We start from the raw sequence: 14358 nt of genomic DNA, 5'->3' as shown, positions 1-14358 counted from the left end.
TTGTCTCGGGGATCTTTTGTTTTTTTTTTGTTCCAAATTATTCGTTTGGGGGGGGGGGGGAAAGAAGAAGAAAAAAAAAGCATCGAGAACTTTCTTGTAACAGCAACATTTGGAAATGTCTGTATCGTTCTCTAACCACTTAGAATATCAACCCATAGCCCAAAGTGGTTATCTTCTCTGGCACCTTACCACAGACAGTTATCTCCTTGGAATAGGAAGTTGAAAGATGGGTGATATTTGGCATCTCTTTGAGAACCTTCCTAGTTTCACATAGTAGTTGCAGTACATAGCGGGCATGAAGCAGCTGTGAGAAAAAAATGCGGGGAGAAAAGGGAGACTTATTAGAAGTAGCAATATGTCTGTCTGCTTTACTAATATCAGACACGTATTGCCAAGATTATTTATACTACAGACCTCCAGACGTGATTACAGGCTGTATGGTTTAGTGCTGGGAATTAGGAGTGTTCATAGCTTTGCACTTGCTTCCCAGTGAATGGATATAGAGCCCTTAATGAACTTGCTTCACATATTTTCCCATTTTGTTTCTAGTGTACTCTTTCTACTCTTCCCATCTACAGAAAGGATAAGAGACTGAGTAATACAGCACTCAGAATCATTGCATAAGGTCATCTGTTCAAAGTAACTAGGGGAAAAAAAAAAAAAAAGGATGTCGTTCTAGCTGTGAGTTAAAAAAACAAAACAAAACAAAACCACAAACCAACCAAAAAACCCCCAAAGGCCATAAATGATATTTCAGCAAATTGCAAAAATAATGAGAGGGAAACTCCAGCAAGGGTTGCCTTGTTAAGAGTTATCTTCCTGTTCACTGTGAAGATGTTATGAGAATGCAATATTGAAGCTTCTGGTCTCTGCTAATGTGTTTTATGATAATTTTGTCAGTCAGTGATTTTTAAGGCTTTTAATTCAAACACAACTCTGAGGAAGTTTGGTAAAGGAGATAGATGAGCTACAGACTGACTTTTCAAGATTCATGTTTTTAAAGCAAACAAAAAAGGCCAATTACATATAATCACTTCCTTAATGAAATGCCAACCACAGTGAGAGAAGAGAGAGCTGACAGTAAGGTGAAGTCTGGGTGGGCTCATTTATCATGTGCTTTACATTTGCTACTTTTAAGATCAGCCTCCACAGAAAATTACAGACACACTCCCCCCCCCGCCATTATTTAGTGAATTGAAAAGCGAGATAGACCCTTATGCTTTATATACAGTATATTGCTAAACTCAAGTGACCACAAGCTCAAACAAAGCTGTGCCATGTAATGCCTCCCTGCCCCACCCTCATCTTGTAAGAGGGCAGCAAAGGGACTTGCTCAGGAACACAGAGAATCAGCAACAGCCTTCTCAGTGCCTTGGCAGCCACAGACAGCAAGCTCCCAAGATTTGTGCTATCACCCTGTTCCGCTACATTAGCTATGCTTTATATTCACTCTTCCATTATGGTGGAGTCTTGCACACTGGAACGAGGTGATTAACCCTTGTACCTCAATTCCTCTAAAAAGAATGGGGTGGGGGAAAAAAAGAAGAGGACCACACAAGGAGCACTTTTAACCCAGAAAAAGATGATAACCAGTTTCTAAGTTAGCTTAGGACACCTTCCCCAGTCCTGCACCCTCACTGATAACCCCAGCCTTGCAGCCGCTAAGGCTTCCCATTTCATGATCACTGTAATCTCAGTGCTAGAAGAGGAGGTCCCCACTAATCCCTGCCCCCTCCCCAGTGCTGTCTCTGGTGGTCACGCAGCCAAGCAGTGGATCAAATCTGGGAACTAGTCTGGCTGAGAACTGACTGCTTTTGATTTTGTTGTGTTAGCTTCCAGCCAGATCGGTTTCCCAAGACAGCTCACCATGTACCTGTACGATCACATGGGGCTAGCAGGCAAGGGTAATGGGATGGGAAGGAGGGGAGAAATATCTCCTTGGACACCAGTTTAGCCTTACATTGGATTCAACTGATTGTGGAGCTACAACTTGACAGAGGTGTAAAATAAGTAAAAAGAAATCAAGCTAGTTGCAACTTACCTGTTCATTCCTGAAAGCATGAAGAAGAGCATTGGCATCTTCAATAGTAAGGGGGAATGAGAGTCGTGGTCCGTAATAGGAGTCTGGAACATCAATCTTCCTTTCAAATTCTGTTAAACATAAGCCTTCATCTACCACCTGAGAAACACTAGGGCTGGTGAAAATGTGAGAAACTGGAACAAGAGGGAAGAAAAACAACAATGTAGAAACTCCACCAGTCCCCGATAGGGCCATAACAGCATGACCAGAATCGGTTGAATTTAACTGATGCTTTACTTGCTGCAGTATTACAGTGGCTAACTCCTGCCTTGTATAGTGGCAGAGCTCCAGGTCTCCTCAGATTGTTTCACAATACTAAAACCAACCAACCCACCCACCCCAAAAAACAAGCAAAAACCCAACTAAATGAAAAAACAGGCAAAACCTCTGTCCCAACAGCCAGTAGCTGTGGTCAGGATGCAAAATATTTTGCACTGAAGTTGTGGAGCAATCTGCTCTCATACGTAATGAGAAACACAACCTGTTACAGACTTTCTTCTCCTTCCCCAACAAAGCAAGGAGATTCAAAAGTCATGGCTGATCATTCAATGACCATCATTGTTTAAGGTTCAATATTACACTTTTAATACAGGTTTTAAAGATTCACTTTTATTGCTTTTATTTTCTATGTAAAATTTTTAGGCTAAATGCCAGCAGGTCAGTGATTATTTAAAAAGTCATCAACAAAATCCTGTTTATTCACAGTGGATTGCAAAGCACTCCTTTCTGATACAACTAGGACACAATGCCAGCTTTTGGTTGGCTGCCATAAAACCATTGGATGAAATAAAGTAAACAAAAACACAGCGGTAAAAGTAGAGCATAGCTTCTAATTTTCCTGGCACATGGAGAAAGCAGGAACATTGCTAATTGCTTCAATCCAATATTTTCTTGAATATACCCTTGAAATGTAACTGAGTGAACAGTAGATTTCACTGTTTTCTTCTTGCAGATTGTCTTTATCATATATTATACTAAAAGGGAGAACCAGCCCTAGGGGACAGTGTTCTGGCAGCTGCTGTTGCAGAGTTGCTTTTGTGAGATGATTGTTGTAAACACTTTTTGCTGGGCTACAGGTAAGTTTTCTGTAACCTTGATTAGATGCAACTGGAAACAAAAATCTATTATTTATTGCCGGAGGAATACCCATGGCTGTGACTCAAAACTCATAGCAGCCAAAACCGGCATGTGGCCTCATAAATTATGAGATTCATAAAGGCCAGCTTGTCTTGTAACTGGATAAAATCCATATTAAATAAACAGATAAAAATACACTTTTTGTCAGCTCTGGATTATAAAAAACCCTTTTTTTATCAGCTCTTCTGCTTTGAGCTGATTAGCACATTCAGTATACAGCCATGTAAATGGATCAACGCATCAAGTAACAGCAAGGTGCTCAGGGTTCACCGTTTCCACCAAGCACAGTCTGATTTGCAGTCTTCTACCACAGTTACAGCTTTGTCTGGCCGGATGCCAGAATGTCACCCATGGACTGAAACTGCTGGTTCCCACATACTAATCAGCCAAGCAAATCTGCACCAAGTCTCGTCCCAGCTCTAGCAGCAGGTCTCTGGACAGCATCTCCCTCTGTGCCCTACCTCGCAGAAGCAGGTGGGTGTAGACCACAGAGCCAGTTCCTCAGATGACCCGAATTCCTCATTGCTTGCCTGTTCTGGCCAGAGGCTCTCCTCATCTGACATGACTCCTTCAGAGTCAGCAGTCTTCTCAGCATTTCAAGCCAGGCAGACAGCTGCCCATGCCTGCTCCTACTCCAGCCCTCCCTTCCTGCATGCAGCAGGCTACCCTTCCCTTTACCTCTGAACATGAACCTGCCTTCCTGGCAGCCTTGCTTCCTTTTTGGCATATGCCCAGGCTGAGAAACCAAATCTCCTTCCCTGTAGGGCATATCTCTGCAAAGTACACCCCATTTTCCACTTCTGGATGAGTCCTCAAAAGCCAGTCATGGTCATTAGCCTTAGAATGCGCTTACATCTCCTCAGGCAGTCTTTTAGCTGTCAGAGGAGTCAGTAATGGATGCCCTAATGCAGCCTGGGGATCAGCATGCTGGCCGACAAGTACCCCAGCTCACCGCAAGCCCCAGGGAGGACTAATTCCGAAAGATTCAGCACCCTTCTTATTTTAGTCATCTCCTAGTCAAAGCTGTCAAGGCTCTTTCAGTCTATATTGAAAGACAAGGACAAAAACTCTCAACGTGCCTAGTTCAGGCACCCATCTTAAGACAGAATGAAATACCCTCTGCCAGTATCTGCATCTCTCCGCCAACTACAGAGAGCACAGGGAATGACCTGCTTTGTACTCTGACACCAGAGGTCTAGCCCAAGCTCAGTGAGTTGAGTCTTTGCTATTAGCAGACCCCATACAACTACTCTACAGGACAACAGCCATATTCCATGTTAAACACGAAAGCCCAGAGCTACATGGAGTCAGTTTGGCCACAGAAAGCCCAGGGACCTGGTTCTCCTGACAAGACCACCTCGCCACGGGAGTTCTTCAAGGCAAGTCAAAGACACCACTGCCAAAGATATACTCACTATCGGGGTAAGAGGGAATCAGCTACTTCTGCAGCTCTGAAATAAACTCTCTGTTCTGCCACCATCCGTGCGCCTTCAGACTAACTATTGGGGTACCTGAGAGCACCTCTGACTCCTGAGGAGTGCTCTTACATCTGCCAGATACTGATCCCCAGCCATCAGGTCAAAGCCAGATGGACCTTGAGCCCACTAAGAGGATGAAGATTTCTGTAACACTCCAAACATATATTCCTTCACTCCATTCCTGGCGCTGTAAGCTGCAAGCAGCTGAGACTTATTCCTCACTGAAAGAATCGCTCTATGCAAAAAGCCTTGGAAGGGTGTTAACGCTGTAAGGGAGGCATCATGAGCAGTGAAACTGTGGAAAACAGCACTTTTTTTTGTTCCCTTTTGAAGGAAGGCTCCAGGAGGCGTAGCTCCTGCCCTGGTGACCTTGAGAGGCACAGCCAGGGGTGCCTTGGACTCCCAGTCCCACCACTTTGCCCAGGACATGTTTGCAGCCTTCTCACCCTCAATACGCCCACAAAAGAGTGAGTAAATGGGTCACTTTTTGCTGGAAAAGCAGTTTCCAGCTTTCTCTGACCAGAGATCTTTCAACTGAAAGGCTGAATAGGTATGCAGATTTTTTGGGGAATGGAGGGAGAAAAGTGTAAGGTGGAAAAGTTTTTCATTCTTACTTCCCACAAACCCTTGGAAAATAGCCTTTAATCAGAAGCAAAACAAGAACAAGACACACGGCTATACAATATCACAATCACAAACTGCACTGACATCTTAAGCAGGATGGGAGGATGAAAAAAGCTTCAGGGTACAACAGATAAACAATCACATCAAAAGCACTACTGTGTTAATGAGATGGTGGCTGCTTTCTTTCTTTGAAAAATATGTTCTGAAAAAGCAGATTAAAAAGAGGAAAGTGACAAGATGAATAGTGGAGACTGAGTGATTTGTAATGTAAGGAAAAACACAGATCACAAAATCTTCAGGTAGCTTCCTCATCACATACTGAGAACAGGCAACCTATTCTCTGGGAAGAATATTACATACTGTCTTCTTGGAGAGGGCTTTTGAACCATATGCTCTTACTCTAATTTAAGTGAGCACACACTGATGAAAAAAAAGCCAGAGAATCGTGGGTTTTAGAAAATGCTTGGGAATAGCAAAGCCAATTTGAAGCCTCTCTGCTTGTTATGTTTACACTCACCGTGGCTCACATCTTAAAACCGTGATTCTGCAGAATTGGAAGCAGTTTGCTGAGAATCACTTTATTCAGCACTGAGTTTGCTTAAATCGGTGGGGCTAGCATGGGTGCTGCAAAGGTCACTTAGAGGGGCAAGCAATCGAGAGCTTGACGTAAAGAATGCACACAGCCAGTAGTTGGACAAACATAACCACAAACCACAAATTTGATGTGCAAATTCTCAAAAAAACCCCTATGTCAGCTCCTTTGCATAGGTGACCTGGGCCATCTCTCTATTAAACACGTACCTTACAGAATCTTTCTGTTTCTTTTTGGGTTCTGGTATCTGTAACACGGGGCGTTAGAAAGGGGGAAATTACAAACCAAGACAAAAAAAAAAAAGCCTTTGGGGCAGTTATCAAGCCTTAACAACTTCAGTACTAACAGATGGAAGTTTTAAGCACGCAAGACAAAGGGGAGCTTTACCATAAACCATACACTTTTTCATGTGTTTCAGCCTTAACCACATCCACAATTCCCAATATCTGCAAGACCAAAAACAGGTCACCCACGCAGTGGTGACAAGGGGCAGCCCACAGTACCCTCTGTCCCTCCCTGTGCACAGGTGGGGCCTGGATCTCCACCTGCCCATGGACAGCCTATGCATGTAGCAGTGTACCCAGCCATGTCCTGAGCCCTAGCAAGTCACCTGAGGTATCTCACTCACCTTTGTTCCTTCTGTAAATAGACACAGTTAATAAAGGCGGATAAATCATATCTACAGTGAGCAGCTGTAAAATTCCCTTTTAATATTGTAATGAAAATAGAAATTAACACTGTTTTTCCAAATCTCAGACCTAGTGCTACTATTTTCTTTCCCACTCAGCTGGAAAAGCTGAACTGAGGTGCGCTATCAGCATGTAGAAGAAGTAGATGAAGTGAGCAGCGTCTGATTTTCTTTGAGTTTGCCAATTCCTTCCCAGGAAGTTAAATGACTAAAGCAGATATTTTTTCAGAATACAGTGGTAATGGAAAAAAATCAAAGGAAGGACTATTGTATCATCTGCCTTGGCTTTGGAGCGAGGCTCAAATATAATTTCTTTTTCTGCAGAGCACAGAGAGCATTAGGCACTCTAAAGTATTTAAGAGAGGAAAAATTGCCATTTCTAATGGTTGTCATTAGAACACTGAACCACTTACGGTTTTGATGGTGGTTTTATCCTGCTATCAAAGAGTCTTGTGCAAATTTTAATTGGAATAACCTGTGGCTCGACCAGATGAAAGAGAAAGGACATTCTCTTGTAATTCAATAAGAAAGGGACAGCCTCCTTTTTAACTCCACTGGGATTAGATCTAGTCCCAATTTGTTCAGGGAAGTCATGTTTGTTTTCTGGACTTAGGAAGTCACTTTCAGTCTGTCCTTCTGTTGAGCTTGACCTCAAAAGTAAGTTTCATCCAAAGATCCCAAAATACTTCAAAAATTAAATGTTATTCTTTGAATAACTGAGCTTTAATTGAGATGGTTTCTAAAGATTTATCTCCAGCAGTTTAAATTTATTTCATTTTTAATCATTCACGTACTGATACATGTTTTGCAGCGAAATCTAGAACAAATTAAATTAAAAAGTGGTCCAGAACTGCTTCAGGGGGAAAAAAAAAAAGAAAAAGAAGAGGAGCAACCTCTTTGATTACACCTGCCCTAAACCAACTAGACACATTCTTTCTGGATAATCACATCTCATAGTTTAAGAAAACATGCATAGAAAGCTGTGAAAATTGGAGTCCGTAAGACTACCATGAGAACAGCTTAAGGGCAGTAACATATAAGGAAGCACTTTGAGCACCTCTCAGTATTCTCATAAGGACAACAGGTATCTTACATCTTGACTCACTGAGTAGGTATTGAGCAGAGTCCACACTTACAGGATCAAATTCTTATTACAGTATTTGTGAAATCAAACCTCAGCCCCAGCACATGCCATAGGCTGTAAACATCACATTGAAAATTAACTTTCCTCACATCAGGTTTTTCAAACAGAATCTCCATATTACTTTGATTTTTATCCTTACCTGAATCAGGATGAGTATAGTGATCCAGCATGAATGTAAAGAAGTTGGATAGCTGAGTACAGAAAAGAACAAACACACACTGATCAGTTTAGGGGATCCAACAAGCATTAACATTCTCTTTCCTTACTCAATTACTAGCAATTTCCCATTTAGGGGGATCTAAGACACTACTGTATTGTAGGCATCAGCCTACAATAATGACAGAACTTGTGTCCTACTACAAAAATGACTTACTCCTTTCCTTCCTTGCTATGAATTAGCAGATTGACACTATATGAATACATACAAAGTTCCAGGGCTGTATCAATGCTGCTGACATTTTTGGGTGTAATTCATCTTGCCCATCATGCAGACTATTTGCCTAGACTTCCTTTGTAGTCAATAGAAAGAAACTGCTACAATGCACCGAACTGACTTTAGACGCTGGTGCTTAGGATGAATACAAAGCCCTAGAAGTTCCTAATTCCCTGTATTGACCCTAAAGTAAGCCTGGGCTGACATGCTGAGACATTGATATCTTTGTTGCACATATCTTGCCTCACAGACACAGTTAAGATCACCCATAGTGGGATGACCTGCAATCCCTGGCTAACAGAGCTGTTCTGCAGGAACCTCTAACCTAGATATGGTTGTACGGGCAGAATGGTGTCCTGCTGCTTACATAGTTTTTGAGAGAGAGAGAGAGAGAGAGAGAGAGAGACCCCACTTAATTAGTTCATGTGTGAGGCAGGGAAGCAGTTTTATTATACAGGACACAGCTTTGTAGGTAGAAATAACCACATACCCATTCTGTTTATGCAACTTCAGTCCACTGGGGATAACATAACTGCTTGTACAGGAGAAACTGAAGATTACAAACCTGTAGTTGATCTTGCTCATCAGCATATTCGATTGACTGAAAGATACTCAGAGAATAGCGGCGCCTCATCTCTAGCCGGGCCATTGTAAAGCGGTACCAATTCTGGATGAGGATAGCAGCTCTAATGACTGTCAAAACAGAAAGCAACGGAGCACACATGGATGCAGTGTAATCTACAGTGAAAACACACATGCTACCTTTGCAGAATTTTGCAGACAGATGACAAATTCAGTCCATTGTGCACAGTCAACATTAAGATGAAGCTCTGTAAAACTGAGACTTAAAAAGTGTTTTCTGATAATGAATACATGATGCATTTACTGTTTCTGTCTTTGGGGACAGATCCCAAACTAGCTGACTTGCTCAGGCCTATACTATTAGAAACCTTCCCCATTTCATTGTCCTGAAGACAGTACCCACATAAAAAGTCAGCCATGTTCAGCTGATGGGCAGTATGTGGGTTTTGGGAAGGTAAGGAAAGGAAGAAGAGCAGTTTGGCCTACCAACAAAATGTATTTCTTTACCAAGCTGCATTAAAAAGCTTCAGACTGCAAGCTGTAACATGAGCATCACGTAATGAGAGTTTGTAACAGCCTCTTTTAACAGAAAGTTTTTGCCTGCACAGCTGTATCGGCAAGCCAGCAAAATTCAAACCTTAGGGTAAAATGTTAACAAATGGTATCGAAGGGGAGAATAGATGCTTAAACAGTTGCTTAAATAGACATGCCAAAAGGCACACAGCTATATCTTTGGCTACCTTGGTGAACAAAGGACCACTCACCCCAAGAATTCAATGGGAGATGTCAGAAGACTATTTTGGACTATGTGCAGAATACACATCCCACTCAGCACTTTAAGAAGTTGTGTCTACTATTGTCCCAGCCTGGAAAACTGCTGGAAACTTCCCTGAAGGACAGTCACCAAGGCTGCAGCCTAGAGTGAAGGGCCTGCTGCCTACAGGCCCCAGTCAGGCCACAAACAGATCACATTCCCTTAGCTGCTCAGATAAAAGTTTATCAAGCAGAACAACATCTGGTGGCAAAAAGAGGTCCTGGGATGGGCGTTGCCCTGTGGGGAGAGCTCCTCACACCTATGTTAAGCAGTTAGTGCTGCGTGAACAGTGGCCACCAGCAAGAGTTGTGCAGGAGGACAGGAGCTCCAGGGGCTGATGCCCACCTGATCCCTCCCCACCATGCTGCCAATCCCCCCTGCTACTCCTGGTACCCAAAGGGCAGCAGCTCTCAGGAGCCGGGGTGTGAAATGTGGGTGGCAGTAGCACTGCCAGCAGGAAGACAAAGAGGAAAGGCGGGCAGGCATGCCCTCAGCATTACAGGTGATCACTGCAGCTCCCATAGACCTGGAGGGAGGAGTGAAAGCAGAAGGCTGGAGGGGCTGTGCTCAGCCTGAAATAACCATGAGCTTGGGAGAAGAGGAACAGATGAGCTCAGCAGTAACTTCTGCTGTTTCACAGAGCTGTGACTCTCTAGTGCTTCAAGGATGCTTACCCAGAAAGATCAACTAACTTTGAGAAAAGCATTCCTTGGTCACTTGTTAACTGGGGTTTTTTTAAGATCATCTAGAGAGGAGTAAACACGTTTCATATACTTAGGCCATATGTAAGTATGGATTTATCATCCAGAGGAGGACACCATTTACTATACAAAATTGGAACAAAATGCAGCTACAGCCTTGAAGATCTAGCAGCTGAAATAATGGCAAATTCAAATCTAATAATTTGCTCAAATTATGGTCAGAAGGGGACTCTGTATTAACATGCTTAGCCCTATGGAGCCCTAACAGGGGTGGTCAAGAGGAATTAAAAAGGTGCATCCAAACCTCGAATACTGTGTTCAGTTTTGGGCCCCTCACTACAAGAAGGACCTTGAGGTGCTGGAGCGTGTCCAGAGAAGGGCAACGAGGCTGGTGAAGGGTCTGGAGAACAAGTCTTATGAGGAACAGCTGAGGGAACTGGGGTTGTTTAGCCTGGAGGAAAGGAGGCTGAGGGGAGACCTCATCGCTCTCTACAACTACCTGAAAGGAGGTTGTAGCGAGGTGGGTGTCGGTCTCTTCTCCCAAGTAACTAGTGATAGGATGAGGGGAAATGGCCTCAAGTTGCGCCAGGGGAGGTTTAGATTGGATGTGAGGAAAAATTTCTTTACTGCAAGAGTGGTTAAACATTGGAACAGGCTGCCCAGGGAAGTGGTTGAGTCCCCATCCCTGGAGGTATTTAAAAGACGGGTAGATGAGGCGCTTAGGGACATGGTTTAGTGGGCATGGTGGTGTTGGGTCGACGGTTGGACTCGATGATCTTAGAGGTCTTTTCCAACCTTAATGATTCTATGATTACATGCATGACTGCGTAACAGCGAGAAGAAAACAGAGAGCAGGGGTATTGGATCCTGCACCTGACCCAATGCAACCACATTGCCAGCACCATATTCTTGCCTGGCAACAAAAAATAGAGTAAGGTAGAAGGCTGCCCTCAAGAGATGTCATGTTTACTCACTTAAAGTTGAACATAATTCTTTCTTGACTGGTTCCTTACCTCTTTTTCCCTACCTCTTTTTCCCTGTACTCTCAACAGGGTACCAGTAAATAAGTAGACGGGGCCAGAAATGTGAAGACTTTGCCTCCAACCCTGCAACTAACACCTCACTTCAAGGAGTTTCCTAAGGAACTCAATCCTGAATAGCTCAGCATAGGACACAGAAAAAAAGCCTTTATGCTTCTGACCTTGGGAGAACAAGTCAAAGCAGCTGCAGGGCAACTCTATCGAAGGTACGAGGACCAAAGGAATACGCTGATCTTATCTCCTGATGCTCCCAAGAACTAGAGCTCATTTCTGAGCAGATGAACAGACGATCAGGAGAAGCACGGAAACAAACTGAGACGTTCTCCTGAATTCCAGAGTTTGACACAATCATCACCAGACAGTACTGCAACTTCATGAAAAAAAAAAAAAGCGGAAACTAAAACCAACACTAATGTCTTAACACAAATATGCTTATATTTTATTACAGTTGCCAAAATGAACAGTTGATACTGAAAAACAAAACAAGAAATAACAACCAACAATCCATACTAATGCTTTTTATTCCCCTGCAAAACAGCAAAGAAAAGCTCTCTATTAGAAGGACAACAGTTTACACTAGTCAATTATTTTAGCTGATCACAAATACCAGGGATTTTGAGACTAGGGCGAGTGGCATCCCCTGAGTGAGAATGATTTTTTTCTTAAACTGACAGTTATGCAGATAAAGAAAAACCTCCATGGAAAAGTGAGTCTATTAATAAATGCATAGCATTATGGAAGCTTTTTTATAAAAATGCTTACAGGTGCCATAATAGCATGTTGTTTGCTTATTTTACCATTAATAAATATACAGTATAGTTGAAGTGGTAAAGTTTTCTAGTCCAAACAAGGCCAAAATCAGTCAAGACTTTCATCCTACAGATATCGCATCTGTCCTAGAAAAATCCTCCTGCCTGAAGGAAATGTAATCTGTATATGACTAAGAGCATCCTTTGTACCATACATAAACTCTGAGATCTCTCTTATTTTCTGTCCTTTCTGGAATTCCCCACCACCACAGACCTGAAAGCCTGACACATCACAGCAAGGCTGTCATCAGCTTTTCTGTTTAGAAGAGTACCTAAGGGGCAAAGCACAGCCACCAGCACAGAAACTGATTTCCAGCCTCAGAACCATTAAACTTCCCATTAAAGCCCCCCTGGGTTTCTTAATGGTCCTGAGCACTTAACACAGCACAGTTCCACTGGTATCACATAAGGCAGATATATATCGACCACTATGGTTAATGTTGCAAATCTAACAGAGTATTTCCTGTCATTTTTTTTTAATTGTACTTGTTACAGCACTGTTATTCTCAGGACTGAATCGGAACATGATTTTCACACTAGGCTAAACTGCATCTGTAAAAGAAATTGTTATCAGTTGCAGAAGGTCTCTACACCAGCAAGTACCTGTTAAATTCATGTTATTATTAGAGGAATGTACAGCCTCAGGCTGCAGATAGAATGATGGTTCAGCATCATTTAACTACTGCTGAAGTGCAGAAAGAATACCATCCAGCAACTGGAGAGGACAAAACATTGTCAAACGAGCACACAAAATTATAAGCCAGCTTTGGGGTAGCAAAGCCTGGCTCCACACCAATGTGTATTGATGGTTGTAGAGTGAGAAAGAGTACAGCTCCTCATGCCCGCTCCAACCTTTTGCACCCTCAGAAATATTCCCAACTAACTCGACTCCGAGGCCTTGCAAGGCACATATACGCAGAGCATGCAAACCCAAACAGGAAGGACTGTTTCCCAGTTACAGGTAGGTCTGGGGCTCCAAATGTTTCCATTCTACTTCCACTGCTGTGATACAGCACTGATGCTGCTGTGACTGCCAAGTAGTGTACACAAAGCTGAGGGCTACCCTTAGACCAGTCAGCTTGGATCCCTGTAGCCATGACTAAGTGCTCCTGCTTCTTAGTCACCAGTTTCCTGTGACTTGTGTCCCGGCTCGGTAGCCAAAAAGCCTTCCTTTTCAACCATGGCTGTTCAGCATAATTATCTCCTAAGACTACGCACAGTGCCACATAACATGGCTCTCGACAGACTTGTAAATTGTGCTTTAATGACAAACCTTGAAAGAGAACACAAAGGGTCTGAACAAAGGTCTGAGCCAATCCTAGAACCCACCTGCCTGTGCAAAGCCTGGTGTGTTCATACCAGGGTGTGGTATGATTAAAAGCAGGGGGGTGATACATTAGGTTTTTTAATTGAACATTTAACCAGGTACTGTGAAGACTTTCAACTGACAGTCTCAGTGACTATCAGGGAGAATTTCAGGCCAGGCACTTGGTATGGCAGATTCTGACAGTCATTGTAATAGCTGTGCTTTACTACACTTGTTTCATAATCAGGGTCACTCAGCAGCAGGGAAATTGGGGCAGTTTGCCCAGGAATCCTGTGCTGTGAAAGGCCATAAAAGGTCCCCCTCAATACCTTACCCCATATGCTTTGCCAGTGACAGGGCAAGCATAGACATCTGAAATTTAGCTTCTGTCCCAGATGCTGTGAATCTTTTGCAACCCAACCTGTAGATGTTAGAGGTGGTCTACAGTTGCCTTCTGACCTCAGCCAGCATCTAAAAGCTATGCACTCTTTTAAAAAAAAGATAATTATAAAATAATTTTCTCTGAACAAGTATTTTGACAACAGGACTGAGGGGAAACATTACCTTGCAATTCTCTTCTGGTGTCACAGAGAGAACAACCACCGACCCTGAAGACAAAGGCAGCACTCACCTTTCTCTGACCTTCTGTCAGCTACAGAACTGCTGCACCCCATGGTTCCAGTGATGCTGCCCATCAGTTTTAATTGCTGCTGATATGAAGCATGTTTTTCTCAGCTGTTAGCGTTACACACATTTCCTGTGTTTTTCCTTCAGTGATGAGGATTATCCCCCTCTGGGCTCCTGGGCTCTTCCTAGCACTCCTAACAGGAAGAGGATTGGGAGGGAGGGAAAGGAAAAAAAAAAGTGCTTGACAACACAGAATGTAAAGTACCTACAGCTTGTAACAAATTACTGTACAGCATGTCCTAC

The 14358-nt window shown here is 43.0% G+C and overlaps 1 protein-coding gene across 1 annotated transcript in view; it reads right to left on the bottom strand.

The window, feature by feature from the left end:
- PPEF1 (protein phosphatase, EF-hand calcium binding domain 1) overlaps positions 1–14102 on the bottom strand; it is a 30983-nt gene extending 16881 nt beyond the window's left edge. Inside the window, exons 1-5 of the mRNA XM_009325501.1 lie at positions 14060–14102; positions 8742–8869; positions 7883–7934; positions 2042–2214; positions 190–304 (exon numbers count right to left, since the gene is read on the bottom strand). Of these exons, the coding sequence (XP_009323776.1) occupies positions 190–304; positions 2042–2214; positions 7883–7934; positions 8742–8869; positions 14060–14102 (511 nt within the window). The remainder of the gene's footprint in view (positions 1–189; positions 305–2041; positions 2215–7882; positions 7935–8741; positions 8870–14059) is intronic.
- Positions 14103–14358: the final 256 nt, after the last annotated feature.

This window comes from Pygoscelis adeliae, unplaced genomic scaffold, assembly GCF_000699105.1.
Source record: "Pygoscelis adeliae isolate BGI_AS28 unplaced genomic scaffold, ASM69910v1 Scaffold386, whole genome shotgun sequence".
NCBI classification, from domain to species: domain Eukaryota; kingdom Metazoa; phylum Chordata; class Aves; order Sphenisciformes; family Spheniscidae; genus Pygoscelis; species Pygoscelis adeliae.
The sequence above is the reverse complement of the archived record's forward strand: the minus strand, read 5'-3'. Positions and strand labels throughout refer to the sequence as shown.